This window comes from Rousettus aegyptiacus, unplaced genomic scaffold (genome assembly GCF_014176215.1).
Source record: "Rousettus aegyptiacus isolate mRouAeg1 unplaced genomic scaffold, mRouAeg1.p scaffold_m13_p_4, whole genome shotgun sequence".
NCBI classification, from domain to species: Eukaryota; Metazoa; Chordata; class Mammalia; order Chiroptera; family Pteropodidae; genus Rousettus; species Rousettus aegyptiacus.
This window is the reverse complement of record NW_023416307.1, coordinates 122,235,675-122,254,218: the sequence shown is the minus strand read 5'-3', so window position 1 is coordinate 122,254,218 and position 18,544 is coordinate 122,235,675. Positions and strand designations below refer to the sequence as shown.

The 18,544-nt window shown below is 38.9% G+C and overlaps 2 protein-coding genes and 1 non-coding gene across 9 annotated transcripts in view; 2 read left to right on the top strand and 1 right to left on the bottom strand.

The window, feature by feature from the left end:
- The window catches only part of IFT122 (intraflagellar transport 122), a 65,721-nt gene extending 58,755 nt beyond the window's left edge, over nucleotides 1–6,966 (bottom strand). For both annotated transcript variants that reach the window (XM_016122053.2, XM_016122054.2), the window contains exons 1-2: nucleotides 6,811–6,966; nucleotides 429–495 (exon numbers count right to left, since the gene is read on the bottom strand). In XM_016122053.2, coding sequence (XP_015977539.2) covers nucleotides 429–495; nucleotides 6,811–6,851 — 108 coding nt within the window. In that variant the 5' untranslated portion in view covers nucleotides 6,852–6,966. The remainder of the gene's footprint in view (nucleotides 1–428; nucleotides 496–6,810) is intronic.
- On the top strand, nucleotides 5,034–5,140 carry LOC118602298. The gene has a single exon (XR_004950648.1). It is a non-coding gene; the product is annotated as a U6 spliceosomal RNA (small nuclear RNA).
- A 180-nt stretch (nucleotides 6,967–7,146) lies between the features above and the next one.
- MBD4 (methyl-CpG binding domain 4, DNA glycosylase) overlaps nucleotides 7,147–18,544 on the top strand; it is a 28,237-nt gene continuing 16,839 nt past the window's right edge. The window contains exons 1-8 of one of the 6 annotated variants that reach the window (XM_036219027.1): nucleotides 7,147–7,411; nucleotides 8,824–9,047; nucleotides 9,447–10,303; nucleotides 12,590–12,664; nucleotides 12,742–12,876; nucleotides 13,488–13,637; nucleotides 14,110–14,213; nucleotides 15,127–15,438. In XM_036219027.1, the coding sequence (XP_036074920.1) occupies nucleotides 8,869–9,047; nucleotides 9,447–10,303; nucleotides 12,590–12,664; nucleotides 12,742–12,876; nucleotides 13,488–13,637; nucleotides 14,110–14,213; nucleotides 15,127–15,204 (1,578 nt within the window). In that variant the 5' untranslated portion in view covers nucleotides 7,147–7,411; nucleotides 8,824–8,868 and the 3' untranslated portion in view covers nucleotides 15,205–15,438. Of the gene's footprint in view, nucleotides 7,412–8,819; nucleotides 9,048–9,446; nucleotides 10,304–12,589; nucleotides 12,665–12,741; nucleotides 12,877–13,487; nucleotides 13,638–14,018; nucleotides 14,214–15,126; nucleotides 17,938–18,544 lie in introns of those variants that run through there. The other 5 variants (XM_016122058.2, XM_016122059.2, XM_016122061.2 and 2 more) reach the window with 5 other exon arrangements.

The following is an 18,544-nucleotide window of genomic DNA, read 5'->3' as shown; positions in this document are numbered from 1 at the left end:
ACATGAAAAATAGGATAGCATCCATATGGAATTATTTAGGTAGGCCAGCGCCTAAAAGTTGGGGTCAGGCTATCTGGCTTCTCATGGAGGGAGTCCTATTCACTCATATTGCTTGAATTTTTCAGGGAGACGAAATGTGAACTGACACCAGCCCAGTTTCAAAGGCATTTTGATAAATTGTTTTCAACCTTTTATGGGTGTCTCAAGGTAAAAAGGGAAAGATTAATGACTCCAAAAGAGGTATTGTTCACAAGTTCCTATCTGATAGACAGTTTACTTACCTGTTTCAAATAGCTCATTTCCTTCCCTATTAAAAAGTAATGACTGGTTTTTCCGCCCTTGCCTTTTTTATCTCAAAAAAGAGTCAAATTTCAGAGTACTTACAAGAGGGAAAAGCACTCAAAAAGGAAACGTAGACAAAATCCTACCAGTAATCTGTTTCCTGCAGCCAAAATCAGTTGGGTTCCATCAGGCTTAAATGCGAGGTCATATATACTAAACAGGAGACAAGACAAGACAAAAAGATAATTAAAAACCAAAATGATGAAGTCTGCTAATGGTCAGGAAAGCAAACTTTACTTCCATTATAAAACACTGCTAGTATATGAGGGAGAAAAATAATGGCTAAGAATTGCATTTGGTTGTAAATTTCATTCAACCACCACACCTTGGCAGCCCACTCAGTCATGATCCACTGGGAAGTTAGCTCTATGTCCCAGTTTCCACCTGTCCAGAAGCCAGATGCCAGATATAATTCAAATGTTCAACAGTTGAGGACACTAATTCTAATAATACCATAAAGGATAGACAACCTGAGAAAATGTGTGAGGGCTAATAAATTCACGTCTGTGAAAAAATTGGTCCCTTATTGAAATAGCATAACTATTTCCAATTAATTGGATACTTATTGAATGTCTGAGGTGCTAGTCACTAACACATACAAAATTCGTAAATCATAATCCTTCCCTGCCCTCAAAGAAATTACCATCCAGGGGGAAGATGTGACTCAGACACATTCGTAAAGAACTACTATATGTGATCAATTCTAAAGAACACATTTTCACATCTCTGAGGTTGGGATTTTTCTTATCATTGAAGACATGTCAATTTAATTGACCTCTTAGATGAAATACAGAGTAACACTGTGATAAAACCTTTAAGAGATACATTAGAGCATATAAGATTCAGAGAGGGAAGATAACAGTATTCTGATTTGGAAAGAGGATCAGAAAAAGCTTCATGAAGAAAACAGTATTTGAAAAAGGCAGGGCTTTTGGGACACACAGGAGATTAGGTAGGTATAGCATTTCAGGCAGAGAAAACGAAAGCAAAGACATGAAGGAAGAAATAGTAAATAATCTCATTTGATTGAAACATCTGACTATGTGCAAAGCAGTAGGGAGAGATAAGTCAAGAAAAACAGGCTGGAGCCATATTACAAAGATTCTTGAATGCCCCAGAGGGTTTCACTAGTTCAGGTGACTCTAGTAAGAAGAATGTGTCAAGCAGCACATTTCCAAAGTTTAGCAGGGGATAAATTTACATGGTACCTGTTAGTAATCTAAAAATATACACCCCTGGTAACAGTACTTGGAGCATTTACCACAGAGAGATCCTACGCTGAATTCTTCAAATGCATTATTTTGTTTTATCCTCATAAGAATTCTATGAGGTAAGAATTATTACTTGATCTTGCAGTTGAGGACACCATGGGTCAGAGGGGTCGAGAACCTTGCCCAATAACATACAACCAGCAAGTGAAAGGGCCAGAATTTCAACTCGGGTCAAACTCTAGAGTCTGTGCTATATTGCCTTTCACTCTCTTAAATTATTTTCAAGTGTGACACATCTCTGTTACCCTTAATGTTTTAATAATAACAGTAGTTAACATTTATTGAGCACATTTATTTATTATGTGCTAAGTACAGTTTAAATGCTTTACATGCATTGACTAAGTCCTCACAATAGCCTAACACCTATTTTGCAGATAAAAAAACTAAGGCACAGAGACATTAAATAGCTTGCCCAAAAATAAACTGCTACTGAGTGAAGGTGGAGCCAGAATTCAAATCCAGACAGTCTGGCTTGGAAGCCCTTACTCTAACCATTATGTTTTGCAGCCTTCATTAGCATTATTATTAACATATGTCATAGTTGACAAAATAATTAGCAATAGTTTCCATACTTTACCAACAGCAAAAAAAAAAAAAAAAAAAAGGGAGGGGCAGTATTATCACCCACTCAAGGCATTACATGTAGAATTCAAAAGGTTTCTACACAGGTTCCATTGACTTCATAAGATTCCTTTAACAAAAATAATTCTTCACATATATTCAACACATAAGAGCTGTTAAAGAGTATAAGCTTACATTATCTCATTTGATCCTATGATAACATAAAGCAGTAGACAGGCCAGACACTACTGGCCCAGTTTTATCAAGAAACTAAAGTACAAAAGCAAGTCATGTGTCTGATGTCACATAGCTGGTTGATGGAGAAGCTAGGACAAGCATGATTGTGATACTCTTTCCAGCTGGGCATCCCTCTTGATAGAAGCAACACAGACCCTGAGTTCCTCCGTTTCCTCACTATTATGTAGTAACAGACTTGGCCTTCCTGTTTCTCAGGCTTTCTTTTCTGAGTCTAGGGGGAAATGTGTACTTGGTGCATTTCACACTTTGAGAAGTTGGGTGGTAGATTGAAAAGTAGAGGGGAGCTGGGGCCAGAAGAGCTGACCTCCTGTCTGAGCTTTTGTCTTCACCTACAAGGATAGAGAGCTGTGTACGAGCCAGCCTTGCACAAAGCACCTGACACCTTTGGGTTGTATAATGAGGTATTTTTGGAGGGGGTTTGCATCTCTCTTTTATAGTCATCTTTGGATATGCAGTTCCCTTTCTGTCTTGTACATATTTGAGCTCATCAAAGTGGTTCCTGGTGACCTCTTCTTCATAATGATCATTTTGGGTTGAATTATCAGCAAATCATTTCTGAGCATCTCATATAGGCCAGATGTGAAAATTCATTTTCTCGAAATTTCTTGAAATTTGCCTTCCTAAGGTATAACATAATATCTGATTTACCCCAATCAAAATTTTTACCGTACTTAGAATCTATACAATTCAATTTAGCTCTGAATTATATAATTTTATATATGTTATACAGTTTCAGATACTATCTTGTGCCTTTAATTATAGTCATGCAATTTGAGGGTAATGACCCTGTTTTAGACATTTGTGGACCCATGTGCATGGCACTGTCCTAGAAACATAATGAATAATTAACAAACTGACAAGATTTTATCTTGAACTACTCAGACTTTAACTAGATCACAGACACTCAGAATGGGAAAACCCTAGTCTTGTCACACAGTCTCAACTCCCCTACCAAGGCAAGAATTACCTATAGATGACCATTCAGCCTCTGCTTGAACACTTCTAGGGCCGGGGAGCTCACCCATCTACAGGCAGTCTATTGTACTGTCGGATGACTATCTCTCCCACCCTGCTCCCTTTTATGAAAAAAAAAATACATGGTCAAATTACAGTTCAGAGAGACAGAGGGTGAGTCCTGCAAACTGTCCTCTGCCAATCCTATGCTCACCGTCAACTGACGTCTCAAGGTGCCTCTCTAAAAACCTTCACAATCTGACCCAGCCCCATTTACTTGCTTTGGTATCTTAGGCAAATTATGTCACTTTGTTAAGTCTAGTTTCTTCATCTTAAGTGGGGTAACAATTTCAATCTCAAAGGTTGTTGTGGAGATTAAACAAGATAACACATGTGAACAGTCTGGCCCACAGCAAGCACTCAGTAAATACTAGCTGGTGTGAATGGAGGGTTATAGAAGATGACGGCCTGACTAAAATAAAGTGGGCTTGCCAAAAGCATCACAGTAGTGATAAACCTAGAGCAAATGAGGAAGTTCAGAGAAGAATTAAGAGCATTTGGTAAGGAAGGGCCTTTGGATAGGAAAATGGAGTTTTCAGCTGAACTGAAAAGCATAAATTTAAACATTAGCAATTGGAGATGAGGGAAGTAGGACCAACTAGTTCACAATTTGATGTAGAAGATAATTCAGAGTCAATCTAGGTTTATGAGAAGTAGAGTAACAGATCACAGCAGCAGGACTCAAAAAAGAATTTCTGCTGGTATGTGAAGGTTATGTTGGTTTGGTTGTGGAAGACAAATCTTCGATATCTGAAAACTTTTTAGTTCTAATATCCATTTCTTATAGTTTTTTTTTTTTTCTTTTGTCTCCTGGGCTATAAGCTGGCATGTGTAGCTGCTGTCAAGATTGCTGGCCTACAGAACTCATGCAGCCCCTAATCTAACAAGTTGTTTCAGATTTGTCATGAACCAAATCAAATAACCAATCTTCATTCATTGTTTATTCACTCATCCATTCATTATATCTATCCATCTATCCATCAAATAGTCACAATAACCATTGATTTGACTAGGCTCTGGAATAATCTGGAAATGAATAAAACACAGCCTTTAAAGAGTTTATAGATGTCTAGGATAAACAGATTCACAAATTACTCTTCCACAGATTGTAAGTACCACAAAAAAAGGAATGAATTAAATTCTACACCAGGGGTTGAAAACTGGGAGCAAATCAGGCTGTATTTGGCTAGCAAAAGTTTTGTTTGGGCCACACGATGCTTTATTTATTTATTTGTTTGTTTGTTTGTTTGTTTTAAGATAAGGTTCCAACATTTAAAAATTAGGGCATTTTACATAAAAACCCAAATTCCTAGTGTCTGATGAAAACAGGAAGAACGGAGCACACTAGACCAAATTCCTGCAGGGTGGTAATTGCCAGGGTCTGAGCAGTAGCTGCCCCTTTTAGGCAGAGCATGAGCTCTCTAGTTTGCCACACTCTTTGCCACTCCCCATTACTCTCTAACCTCAGATCCAAATGTTCAGTTGCCAGGTATCATCAGCCCGTGCTGTGAAGTACTTTTATAAAAGAGTTAAGAAAAAAGTAAAAAAGGAATTTTTTAAAACAAATCTTGATTAAAAGTAGAAGCAGTGCTCACTTTGGCAGCACATATACTAAAATTGGAATAACACAGAGAATATTAGCATGGCCCCTGTGCAAGGATGACACACAAATTTGTGAAGCATTCCGTATTTTTGAACTACAATAGTAAGTATGCTGAATATGAGAACATCCCTTTGATGTGACTGATAAGGAAAATGGAGGGCCATGACACTGTTTTCAGCAGGCTCCAAATGAAATCTATGGCCAATCAGGAGCCATTGGACGTAATGAATTCCTGAGTTCTGGCTACAAAGAAGAGCTAAATGTTGCTTCATCATGATGGGCTAGAATGTGTGATGTCTTGATTTGGACTACATAAAGCTATTACACCAACAACAACAACAAAAAGTAGAAGCAGTAAGCTATGTGTTTCAAGAAAAGTGGAATATAGAATACTCTTAGAGAAAACAGACAATTCTTTGTGTTTAAGATGCAAATAAACATCTCCCATTTATGTTGCCTGCCTGACTCCTGCAGGCATTTGAGTTTGTTGCTTCTGTAATAAAAATACAAATTAATGTAGTGGCTAAAAGCATTGGCTTTGGAGTGAGAAACACCTGAGCTTGAAAGTTGACTCCGGCAATGACTCACTGTGTGACCTTGGCAAATTAAATACCCTCTCTCTACTTTACTCTCCTCATATGTAAAATAGAGGTGATTATAGTACCGACCTCGGAGGGCTGTTGTGAGGTGGTAGTGAGATCGAAGATATGAAGTTCTTAGCCAGTGCCTGGCATATAGTAAGTGTTAGATATTATTAGTGTAGAGTACAAAAGAGAGAGCGACCATCTCCAAAGGGAGCCTTACAGTATGTTCGGGATTTCAATGTGAAATAAGGAAAAAAGGCATGCTTTCTTATACAGAAAGGCCTAAGAAAAGACATTGAGGGAATGGCTAATATTCTGTTCCAGTGGCCAAAACTTCACATGAAGCTGAAAAGAGCATCTAGAAAGATTTTGAAAGTCAGGCTAAAGAAAACTATCCAGTAAGTATTTCCCAAAATGTATCACTATTTTATGGATTTAGGTGATAAAAATGGATTAGGATATTAAATAACATTGAATCACAAGGTAAGAAAGTCATTCTCTTGCAAACTTTCTAATTAAGCATGGGAAAATGGCTCAGTTTGATGCTATTTATCTCAAGCACATCTCTGATCATGCTAAATCTCCAGTTCCAGACAGTAGACCATGGGTTTAAAGGCTTCCTAGCAACAGTAGCTAGCTACAACTTATTAACACTGTTTCATTTCTCCTTTCTTTAAGTTTTACAGTTATCTTATTATAGCAAGTAATATTGATTTTTAAATATGGAGCGATAAAGTTTCCTTGTAAAATCAGAAAATGTAAAATCCTAACCAAGTGTAAATAAAGGAGGCAATTTAGAGAAAAATGTCAAGTAAATAAGAGTATGGGTAATATGTGGATACGGCAAAAATTGGAGAAACATCGTTGTGGCTGTAAGATGAGCACGGGATGGAATGAAAGGGAGCGACAAGACCAGTTTTTGATTATGTATGAAACCGCATCCACAGGCCACTACCTCGCGCGCGGTACATCCCTTTGCCCCTTCTCCAGGTCTCAGTTTCTCTGCCCGTAAAGAGGTGGGAGGGCGACCTTACAGTCGCCTAGACCCAGGGTTCTGTGCCCTCAGCCTAGGCCGCAGTCCCGTTGCCCTTGGCAACCACAAGAATCCACACGATGGCTCCCGCCGCCCCCGCTGGAGCTCTGCCGCCCACTCCTCCCGAACTGCCCTGCTCCTCACCACTGCTCGGCTTTATCTCTCCACGTCAACACGGCCCTCATCGCGGCTTCACTCACGCCTCGGGCCCCTCCTCCCAGCCTCAGCAACAAGGCCCTCTCTACAAGCCACTTTGGCTACCTGCGCTACCCCTGGCAACGCACATGCGCAGTGAGCTACCCGCGGGGCAGCGTTCTGAGAGCGCATGTCTAAAGGGAGGGCTAATAAAGGCGCAAAGGCGAAGTTGGAAGGGGAACCTAAAAGGCGTCTGCGCAACTGGGAGGCGTGCGATTGGTCGGAATGAGCGGGGGACGGTGCGTCTTCTTTAACAAGGGATTCGATTGGCTGAGCTGTGGCCGACTGGGCGGCCGGAAAGCGCCTGCGGAGTCTGTCAGGCTTTCCCTGCCCTTAGCTTTAGATTTCGGCCTGATTCTGAGCTGAAGAAGTTTTCACATCTAATTCTGCTCCACACCGACGGCGTCACATCCTGTCGGCCCGTTGGTACAGCGGAGTCCGCTTGAGGGGTCACGACTGTGATGGAGAGTCCAAGCCTGGGGAACTGTGAAGCTGCCCACTTGGTCGCCTCCAGTGAGCGCCTAGTCCCAGAGCGGCCGTGTGACCTCCGGCAAGTTATTGCCCCCTTGCGAGCTTCACTTTCGCTACGTGTAAAATGGGAGAGAGGGACTAAAATGCGGATGGGCCTTTCTAACCTAAAGTCAGTAGAGACCTCGAGGCTCAAGGGTTAGTTAGTTACTAGGAGTTAAGGGGTGCTCGGGTACTATTCCAGTGGGGTCAACCCTGGGGTGCTCCCGACTTTCCTTACCTGAAATGACAAAGGAGCTGGAAGGAGCAGGGAAGTGGTGCAAGGAAAGGTCTGCTTGGGTTGTAGGATCAGAGGAAGGCATTGGAGGAGATGTCATGTTACTCAGCCCAGGGCGCCCCCAAAATGGGTCCTATGAGAAGTAACAGGAAGCTACAGTCATGTTTTGAGTAGTTGTATGTGTGCGATCTGGGGCGAAGATGATACTTTTCTTTCAAAATGAAATCCTCAGAACTTTAAAAGAGGTGTTACCTCCTTTTTTACAGATTAAGAAAAACGTTGAGAAGTTAGGTACCTTGGGTCACACAGCTAGTAAATGCAGAGCTGGGATTTGAACCCAGTCTAATGACTTAAAGTTTGTTCTCTTTTCACCAGGTTTGTTTCCTTATCTCTAAAATTGTGAACTATATAAGATCCACCGAACTCCCCCAAATTATTTAATCTCAAATTACATCAGAAGACCTTGTTTTTATTTCTAGTCTCTAGCTCTCAGTTTCCCTATTCGTAGAAAAGAAGTTGGATTAGACATCTTGATGGACCCATCCAACTTTTAAAATGTGTGATTTAATGATTAAGATACATTCTACTGAAGTTTTTCAATAATAATAGTACAGGCAGAGAAGAATTAGACTGATATTTAGTAAATTTGAGTTCTGGTATCAGCTCTGAAAGTAACTTAATCTTCCTGTCATTCAATTTATCAATAAAATTAGACAAATCCTTATCCTACCAAGAATATAAGAGATTTGAAAATTCTTTGTCAGAAATTACCTTTTGGAAGAGGGTTACAGCATCTGATGAAAGTGATAGACACTCTCCCTAGAAAAATGCACGCGTATATATAAATTTTACTTATTTGAAGAAGAGGAAGGTGCCTCACTAACTCCTTTAAGCAGTTCTTTTTAAATTTATGCCAAGTGTCACCAGAAATCTTTATAATAGTCCTATTCAATGATTGATTAAAAAAAAGTTTCTAGCAAGTACCTTGAGCTTTTCATTGTGCAGAGTTTCTAACCTTTCTTTAACTCATGTTGAAGGACAGGAAGACATTGGAGGGCAGGAAGACACTACCATAAGACTGGCATATACTGATTATAATCTGTCCCATAACCCAAATAGTCTGTGTGGTTCCTGCTCTGTCATGGATTGAAATTGAATAGGCACAGTAAAATAAATTTTAAACGAGCTAATTATTTGTACTTTGTTTTCTCAGAAAGGAAGATGTTGCTGTGGGATCAGAAAGCATAGAAGATGAGAAACAAATGGTGATAAAAAGTAGCAGTGAGTGTAATACCCTGCTACAAGAACCCATTGCTGCTTCTCAGTTTGGTGGTACTGAAATAACAGAATGCCATAAGTCTGTCCCATGTGGATGGGAAAGAGTTGTGAAGCAAAGGGTATCTGGAAAAACAGCAGGAAGATATGATGTATATTTTATCAGGTGCGTATGCAAGGTGGTAAATTTTTCTGGAGAGGAAGTGGGAAAGCATAGCAGGTATCTTGACTTTTTTCTGTTTTTACCATAAAACTTTTATCAACTCTACTCCTTTAGTGTCACTAGTTAGTTTTATTAAGTGGTTTAGGGACAAGTACATAAATTTTATTCTACTGCGAATGGTTAATATAAGGTTGCACTGAAGTTATATTTGTAAAATTATACTGTCATTTCCTCATAGGGGAAACTATTTAAAAGTACCATTTTATAACTTTTGATTTTAAATGACAAATATCCATAGCAACATTTGGAAATTATTAATTAAAAATCTGAAATGTAGTCTAATTCTTTTTAAAAATTACTTTAATTTACCAGCAGTAAGTTTCCTTTAATATCATTTTCTAGCCCACAGGGACTGAAGTTCAGATCCAAAAGTTCACTTGCTAATTACCTTCATAAAAATGAAGAGACTTCTCTTAAGCCAGAAGATTTTGATTTTACTGTACTTTCTAAAAGGGGCATTAAATCAAAATATAAAGACTGTAGCATGGTGGCTCAAACATCCCAACTGCAAAATGAAAGTAGCATTTCAAACCGGAACCTCAGGACAAGAAGCAGGTGGAAGAAAGATGTATTTCCTCTGCCAAGTGGTAGTTTGGAATTGCAAGAAAGCAGAAAACTAGCTAATGTTAATTCCATTGATTTGCTTTTGAAAGAGAATGAGAGTGTTAATGATGTTGACTCCAAAAAGGTTAGAAAGTCCAAAGGAAAGATGACTATTCTGAAAGGAATTCAAATTAAAAAAACTAAAACTGGGTCTCGGGAGAGTCTTCTGGATTCTGTGCAAAGTAATATAAAAAGAGAATCTGTGTATAATAAGGCAGAAGCTGAAAGTGAATCTGTTGTACAAGAAAATCAGCTTAACAGAACTTTCTGCATTTCTGACACCAAAAAAAGTGACAAGACCTTCAATGTGACCAGTGAAGAAAAGAGACTTATGAAAGAAAAATCATTGAGTTCAAGATCAAATTTTAGTTTTGAACAAATAACTTCTGGCATCATTAACAAATTATGTTCAACTAAAGAAGCAGAACACATGGAGAAGTGCAAGGATACCATTTCAGAATCTGAGGAAATAAGAACTAAAGTAGAAGCTGGGGAAAGGAAAGAGCATTTGCATATTGACAATTTAAAATATGGCTCTGAAATGGACAACAACTGCTTACAAACTGAGAAAGAGTCTACTGTGAAAATATGTCAAGGTATTCAGTGCATTAAAGTGCTAGTAAATATGTGATGAGTTTATACTCCTAGATATTGTATTTTATGCCTATACCCAGTTAGGATATGGTAGTAGAATGAAGAAACAGGCCATATGTCAGATACATTCTATCACAGCTGGGACCAACTCCTAATACCTTGTCTAATCCATTTTCAAGCCCCTTCCTATGACAGAGAAGAAATCAGCTGGCTGCTGCCTAGGTGTCCCCAGCAAAGGAGAATTGTTCCATTAACAGCTGCTACCATCTCTCCCTGGTGCAGCAGCTGGAACTCTCCTCAACAGTGCTCTTTCCCGTTTTCCCATCTTCGTTCTAGCCAATGATCTTATAACTTTAGGGAAAATGAAACGGCTTCATTCGTTAATGGGTTTGGGGAAGACTCCTTTTTTATACATAAACTGGTTGAGAATCGTCATTCTTTGCACCCCTCCTGATACTTATTACTTCCAATTTAATTTTGTATATATCGTCATTTTAATATTCTATTATAATGTTATGCGTCTCTAAACTGCTTTAGAGCTCTAAATAATTAAAACTATACTCACATAGTTCTCCTATTATTTGTAAAATGTTCTTAATACAGAGTTCAGAGCTGAGCAATTTTGCCTTTGTAGTACTTCATCGAATAAAAGATAAAAGGAGACCTTTTGAGCAGCTTGGCATTAGTTATTCATTATGCCATTATGGTATAATGAATAACTCTTTTAAAGGACAATGATAATTACTTAAAGTCATTTGGGTAGACAGGCTGGACAAATTAGTGGAGCAGCAGATTAGATTCCTGCTCTCAGTCCCGCTCATGATGTTATGTCTTTGCTCTGCCTGGAATTTCACCAGCTTTAATGGAGATGGCCATATATACCTAGGAACTGCATAAGAATTCTTCAGGTCTGTTCTTTAAAGCCTTTGAGCGTCTTAAAACCTTGAACCTTAGTTATTTATTTAGATTTATTGCTAATATAGTGGGCAAATTAAATATCAAAAACACTCTTTGCAACTACAATAGAAGTATCTATTCACCCTATAAATAGTCCAGTTCTCAACATAAGACGAAGTGTTTTTAGGTTAATAGACGTCCAATGGAATAGTAAAGACTTTCCCATTGGGTTAGGTAGAAATTGTCAAGTAAAACGAGTTTTCAGTCTCCCAGTAATAAAGAAGTCTAATTAGTAATTATAGGAATCCACAGAAAAAGTTATCAAATAGCTAGTAAGCAGTTTCCTTTGTTCTAAATCTTTTTTACCTTCGACTAGGCTTTACCTCTTCAAACTAGAATAGCAAAAACACTCCACTGATTATCTAGAGATTGGGATATATATCCCAGTCTCCACTCACCTACTATTGTTTTGGAATCGTGGCTTAATTTCTAAGCCTTCATCTGTAAAATGGAGGTAATAACCCTCACTAATGCTGTTTTCATATCAAGAATATTGTAAAGTAAAATGAGAAGTGAAAAAGATGGCTTTATGCTATACAAATACAAGGTATTATTAACTGACATTCAAATTTAAATGGTAAGGCTAAAGGAAGTAATAAATGTGATGATTTTAGAAGCTTGGAAAGCCCAATAATGCTGGTCAAACAGTCTTTGTTAAATTAACTGAGCTTCCCAGTAAATAGTGGTCTTAGGTGTTCCAAAGCCCAAATCAATGGTTTTTAAATTTTGGAAAATATAAAAAATTAAAGAAAGAAAAATTACTATTCACCAACAACTATTATACTGTTTTGGTTTATTTTATTCTAATCTCGGTATTATATATTTTTATTTTTATTTTTTAATTAAATTGGGATCATATGTAAAATATTGCCTTTTTTCACCTGTTAGTGATTTGGGAAGATCTCCATAATATAGTCTCAAAAATATTTTAATGGCAACATTGTACAAATGTGTCATTATTTAAAATGTTTCATATGATTTCCAATTTTTCAATACTATGGACCCTAAATATAAATCATAAAGAGTTAGTGTAACACAGTGGTTAAAGGCCTCAACTCAGGAGCCACACTATCTGTATCTTAATTTCAGCTCCGATGCTTAGCCCTGGGTAGTTTACTTAGCCTCTCTCTACCTCAATTTCCATATCTATAAAGTGGAGATAAAATAGTACCTACCTCATAGGTCATTAGTAGGCTTAAATTTGTTAATTTTTGTAAAGTGCTTAGCATAGTGACTGGCACATACTAAATGTGTTATATTATTATTATCTCTGAATATTTCTTCAGGCTAAACCATAGATTCTATAAACAATGTTCACTGTTCCTTTTTAGAAGACACCATCCCACGGACACAAACAGAAAAAAGGAAAACAAGCCTATATTTTTCCAGCAAATATAACAAAGAAGGTATCCCTTTCTCAATCAGAAAATCAGATTTTAAATCTATTTCAGATGTCCAGTTCTGATGCAGTGTGTTTGTTTAGCTCTTAGCCCCCCACGACGCAAAGCCTTTAAGAAGTGGACACCTCCTCGATCACCTTTTAATCTTGTTCAAGAAACACTTTTTCACGATCCATGGAAGCTCCTCATCGCTACTATATTTCTCAATCGGACCTCAGGTTTGTGGATTATTTTAATCTTTGCCTTAGTAAAGACAGTGTAGTGAGGAGAAAGAGCATTGAATTAATTAGGAAGTCTCAGTTCAAGTTTAATTTTAAGTCGGTGTGACTTCAGGCCTTTCCCTTTCAACCCTCAAACTCTTCACCCATGAGAAAGTTAAACTACATGACATCTAACAGTCTTTGTAGCACTAAGGAGCAGATTTGCATTTATTTTCTACTTCCAAATTAGTTTTGGTCATCAATTAAAATAAGTTACATAACATGCCTCCACTCTCAGTCATGTATAAAAGTATTTTTTCATTGAATGCTTTTTAAAATGCCATTAATACCTTGTGTTCTCTATGCTTTTACACTGGTTAATCTGATGATCTGATTATTTAAAAACTAATATTTATGCAGGTCCAGGTTTTAGCATAATCTGGACTGTTAACCAAATAGATTATTGGTGTTTTTTACTCTGAAAATGGTTTTTGGTTCAAGTCATGGCTTCTCATGAGTGATTTAAAAAGAAAAAAAAGTTCTATACGAGATTTCTAGATGAGGAAGTCCTTGAACCTAAATCAGCCCATCTACAGGCTCATAATCACATAGTTATCTTTACTTCCCAGGCAAAATGGCAATCCCGGTGCTTTGGGAGTTTCTGGAGAAGTATCCTTCAGCTGAGGTAGCAAGAACCGCAGACTGGAGAGATGTGTCAGAACTTCTTAAACCTCTTGGTCTCTATGAACTTCGAGCAAAAAACATTATCAAGTTCTCAGGTACTTTCCCATAAACTCAAAGGAATAAATATAAACTGCCTATTTAAGACAGCCACACCTTAAACTTTAATATCTTCAGATGCTACATTAATAGAGGTCATTCAACTCAAGCACTGAAGACATTTGAAAACAGTCCACTTGCCCTAAACCACAGTCTCCCATCGACCCAGGCAATAAATCTTTGTCCAGCACTGGGTCAGGCCATATGAGCATAATTAGAGGAAGAAGCCAGTGAGGCAGAAAGCTCAGTCAGTCTCAGGACATTACCTCTATCTAGTTAGCACAAAACAATACTGGTCAGTAAGTGGCAGATGAAAAGTTCAGAAGAAGGAGCAGTCACAACTGGGGTTGTTAGGAAAGATTCTTTTCTGTTCCTTTCAGCTGTTCTCTCCATCCAGCCCCCCATCACCATACATTTGGGGAAAGAATCTTCCTAAAAACTGGCCTGATATGTGGGCTGTTGTATTCTCAGATGAATATCTGACGAAGCAGTGGAGATATCCGATTGAACTTCATGGGATTGGCAAATATGGCAATGACTCCTACCGAATTTTTTGCATCAATGAGTGGAAGCAGGTGAGGCCCACTTGCAGCCAGAACATATTGAGCACATTTTGCCTCCGAGATAAAATAAGTCCACCATCATGGCTATAGCTATTTCTTGGACACATATGCAATTACAGTCACAACCAGTTTTGTTCCAAGCTTGCAGTACAGCAGGTGGCATGGGGTTATTGGCAGCAGGAAGGAGATCCATAGATATTCCCAAGTCCATAAAAACTCCTTGGTGTGGCCTCTGACTGACCTCCAGCAGTTATCACTTGGCCCTATTCCTGTCATTCCCATCTAAGCCTGATGTGGTTTTCCTCCTGTCACAATCATACTAGGTTGCAAAAGTACACCACTGAAGGAAAGCAGACGGGCTTGAGCTTGGAATTCATGCTTGTTGGGTTTCTCTCGGTGGTCTCAGGCTATTTTTGTGGTCACTAGGTCCTATTTCAGTTGCCCATTCTATTGAGTTTACCCAGCACACAGGCACCTACGTGGTGTCCTGGCAGCTGATGGGCACTGCCAGGTTGCCTGTTACACTGCCCTCTTAGCCTATGACTGCCCTAAAGCATTTAGTTAGTAGGTTTGGCCATGTCCATACTTGCTCCACCATTTATTGTGACTTGAGCAATCCATTTAACTCTCAGAGTCTATAACCTCCTACTGGAAAATGGCATATTAATACTCGATTATGTTATCACCACTTCACACTTTGGGTTCTGGTGAATATCAGTACTAAATCAGAAAGTACTTTATAACTTGTAGAGGATTACCTTACTGTAAGATATAATTTTAAAATTTATGAGTCCCATTAGTTTAAAGGTTATAATTTCCAGGTTATCATAATGTACTGTTCTCCCACTATATTTTTAAAAAGCCAATTTAAAAAATGTATTTCTGACTAACTTACATAAGATTTCTGTCTCTTAATTTCTTCCAGGTACATCCTGAAGACCATAAGTTAAACAAATATCATGACTGGCTTTGGGAAAATCATGAAAAATTAAGTCTGTCTTAAAACGCTGAAGTTTCCAAACTCGTTTTTTATATATTGCTTTGCACTTTGATTCTTCAGAGCTCCATTAAGCCAACCAACTACCTTTCCAAGTGTATAGATTTTAATCGGCCTAACTAGAAACCTAATTATGTTTTCTTAATGTGTGTGCCACTAGTAGATCTTTGCTACTGAATGTGCTACAACATGTTTTGAGATTTTTTAAATTAAATTGTTATTTGACAACAATCCTAAAAATGCATATGACTTTTCCAATAATGAAATGTGATTTGAAAGTGAAAAACAATTTTTCTAAATTGTCAGTAACACAAAGCAAATTTTTGTCAACGTCACTCGAGGAAGGTTTAGACTTTGTTTTCTTTCTATAAAAATGATACTGTACAATTGTTATATGAAGAAACAGAGTTTGCAGCCAAACATGTAAAAAGATATTATAGTAAGTATTAGGGAGTTAATTTAAAAAAATATGTTTACTAAAAAGAGCTAACCCTCAAAGAAAAACAAGATTCTTTTATCATCATGTGTTGGATTTTAGGAATTGGATATTTGACCCCAGCATCCATTTGATACCCTAATGTGAATATCTGCCTGCAGCTCCATTTCAGAGTATCGGCTTCTGGCTCATGCATGTTATTTTAATCCCTTTGTAAAAACTCTAAGATTTACCCATGTCTCATCTTCCAGATGGAGATCAGGAGCTTTTAAGTGTTATGTCATTTTTAATACAGGTTTTGTAATGTTATAGCTAAAATACTGAAATATTTGCCTAGAATAAAACACTAAACCAAAAAAAAAAAAAAATCCCATTAGTAAGTCTCAAAGACCAATCATCATTTTAAGGTATTATTTGAAAATTAAATGGATTGAATAAGTGAAAAATAAATAAATTGTTAGGGAAACTACCTTTGTTGTAGGGTGGTGTGTGTGAATAGAATGCAGTGTGCTATAGAGCTCATTGGTTGTTTCCTTTTTAGCATTATGACCAGAGAACAGGAAAACTGGCCACACACATACCTCACGGCAAACACACTCTTTATAACTTCCTATCACATTTTTATTTAACAAACATCAAAGTAACTTTCACTAAGTGCAAAGTTCTATGCCGGGGAGTGGCACAAATGAAAAAGCTCTGTAGGGACCGTTAGAGGAAGAGGGAAAGGCACACATAATAATAAAGGGGAACAAAGTGGGTAAGAGGGGGAACAAGGTGCCCAAACACTGCAGCTAGGAGAATAGAGAGGTCCCTGAAACCCCAGGCCACAACTGGAGTTGGAGGCTAGCACAGCCTCACCAAGCTTAGGGCATCGGGTATGTCTGGGTCTGCTGTCAAATCCCGTCCCTCATCTCCATCAGGAGTACCACAGCTAGGCCTGGCTTTTTCCCTTTGCTGAAGGTGAGGTTTCCTGACCTCTACCTATTTCCTCATCTCTTCAGAATAGGCTGGTGGTTCCTACCTTCCAGGGTTGTTATGATTATTAATACATTTAAGTGCTTAAATGGAGTGTTACTTAGAAAAGTGCTGTGTTAATGTAGCCCATAGTGATGGTCTGAGTGTCTGCCTCAGATTGTAGACAGGGTCACGAAGAATGCATTTCAGTCATGGCGATACCTAATGCAGAGTAAGCACTCAAGTGTTTGAGGGTTTTTAAGAACTTTATTGAAACAAAATTCACATCAAATTCATCATGTAACTGTGCGTTTTAAAAGGATACAATTTATTGGTTTTTAGTACATTCCCAATATTATGCAACCATTCTCATTAATTGCAGAACATTTCATCACTCCCAAAAAGAAACTCTATACCTGTTGGCACTCAAACCCAATGCCCCCACACCACCCTGACCCCCAGCGTCCAGCAACCACTAATCGGCTTTGTGTGTCTATGGCTTTGCCTATTCTGGGCATTTCTTATAAATGTAAACATAAAATATGTGGCCTTTTGTGTGCGGCTTCTTTTACTTAACACAATGTTTTCAAGGTTCAAGGCAGCACATATATCAGTACTTACTTTTTATGACTAAACAATATTCCATTGTATGGATAGACCATTTATTTATCCATTTATTAGCTGATCGACATTTCAAATGTTTATTATTAATACTCTACTTCTCGAGTTCTGTATTCCAAACCGTGGTATCCAGTTTTACCCCGGCAAAGCATACAAAAACTGCCAGTCTTTGGCCACGATTCATTTGGGTTCCTACAACCCCCCTGGAGGACGCAGGGCCTGTTCTTTGAATGAGGACACTAAGATGGCAAAATAGAGACCTGCCAAAGATCCCATGGTTTACTGGAAAATTACAGATTTATTACTCCAGATACAGAGGCTACTAGGCTAAACTAAGAAACCGTGCCTTTCGCCAAGCTGGGAACTCTGCTCTGCTGTTTCCTAACGCCCTTCTCAGGACCCATGGAGAGAATTTAATTCGCATGCTCAGTCCAGGACAAATCCACCCTCTGCTGGCCTTTCCGACACGTGGTGGCGCTCAGCCAATCAGCGTGGCGTGTCTGTAGTCCTAGCAACAGGCTGTTTCTAAGCTGTGCGTGTCTCAAAACTTAACAATTACAGTTTTTCAGGCATCTCCACACCCCCGCAAAGCAAGCAAGTGCGTGCGTTCGCTGGCACATGCACGCGCGCGCGCGCACACACACACACATACACACTCACACACACCAGCGCCATGAACATGGACTATACCTATGAAACGTCTGAGGCTGTGTACCTGTCGCCACTTGGTAAGTGCAGGTGGGGTGAGGGCAAGGACAGACGCAAATATCTCATTGTGCCGTACCCTCTCTGGATGAAGGGTTGCCAGAGAGTCGGGGGCAGGTCCTGCACATTTCTCAGATTTCTATGCCCCCACCTGGAAAAGCGGGCCAAGTTGCCTTGGCCTGGAATCCAGGCCCTCATTTTGCCCCATTTCTCCACCAAACATTAATGCATTTGGTACTGGAGAAGAGGCATGGGGAAGACCAACAGTCTTCAAACTTTTGGGGCTAGCATGCAGTGGGACAAATCCTTGGCAAAGCTCTACAACATCAGAGGTGAAGGACAGACAGATAAATGGATAATTACAGAGTAAGAAGGAGTGAATGCTGGATTCAGGGGTGACAGCCAGGAGTAAGAGGTCTGCTAAATATAGAGCATGGGGAGGAACAGTTCCAAGGTCCTGGAAGAGATCTTTACATTGGGGCTTAAATTAAAGATGAAGGAGTTCTCCAAGCCAAAAGTGGGAAGAAGGGCATTCCAGGCCAAGGGAACAGCATGCACAGAGGCCGTGAGACATGGTGTCTTCAGGAAACTGCTGGTAGTTTGAGTGTTGCTGGAGATGAGAGGCATCAA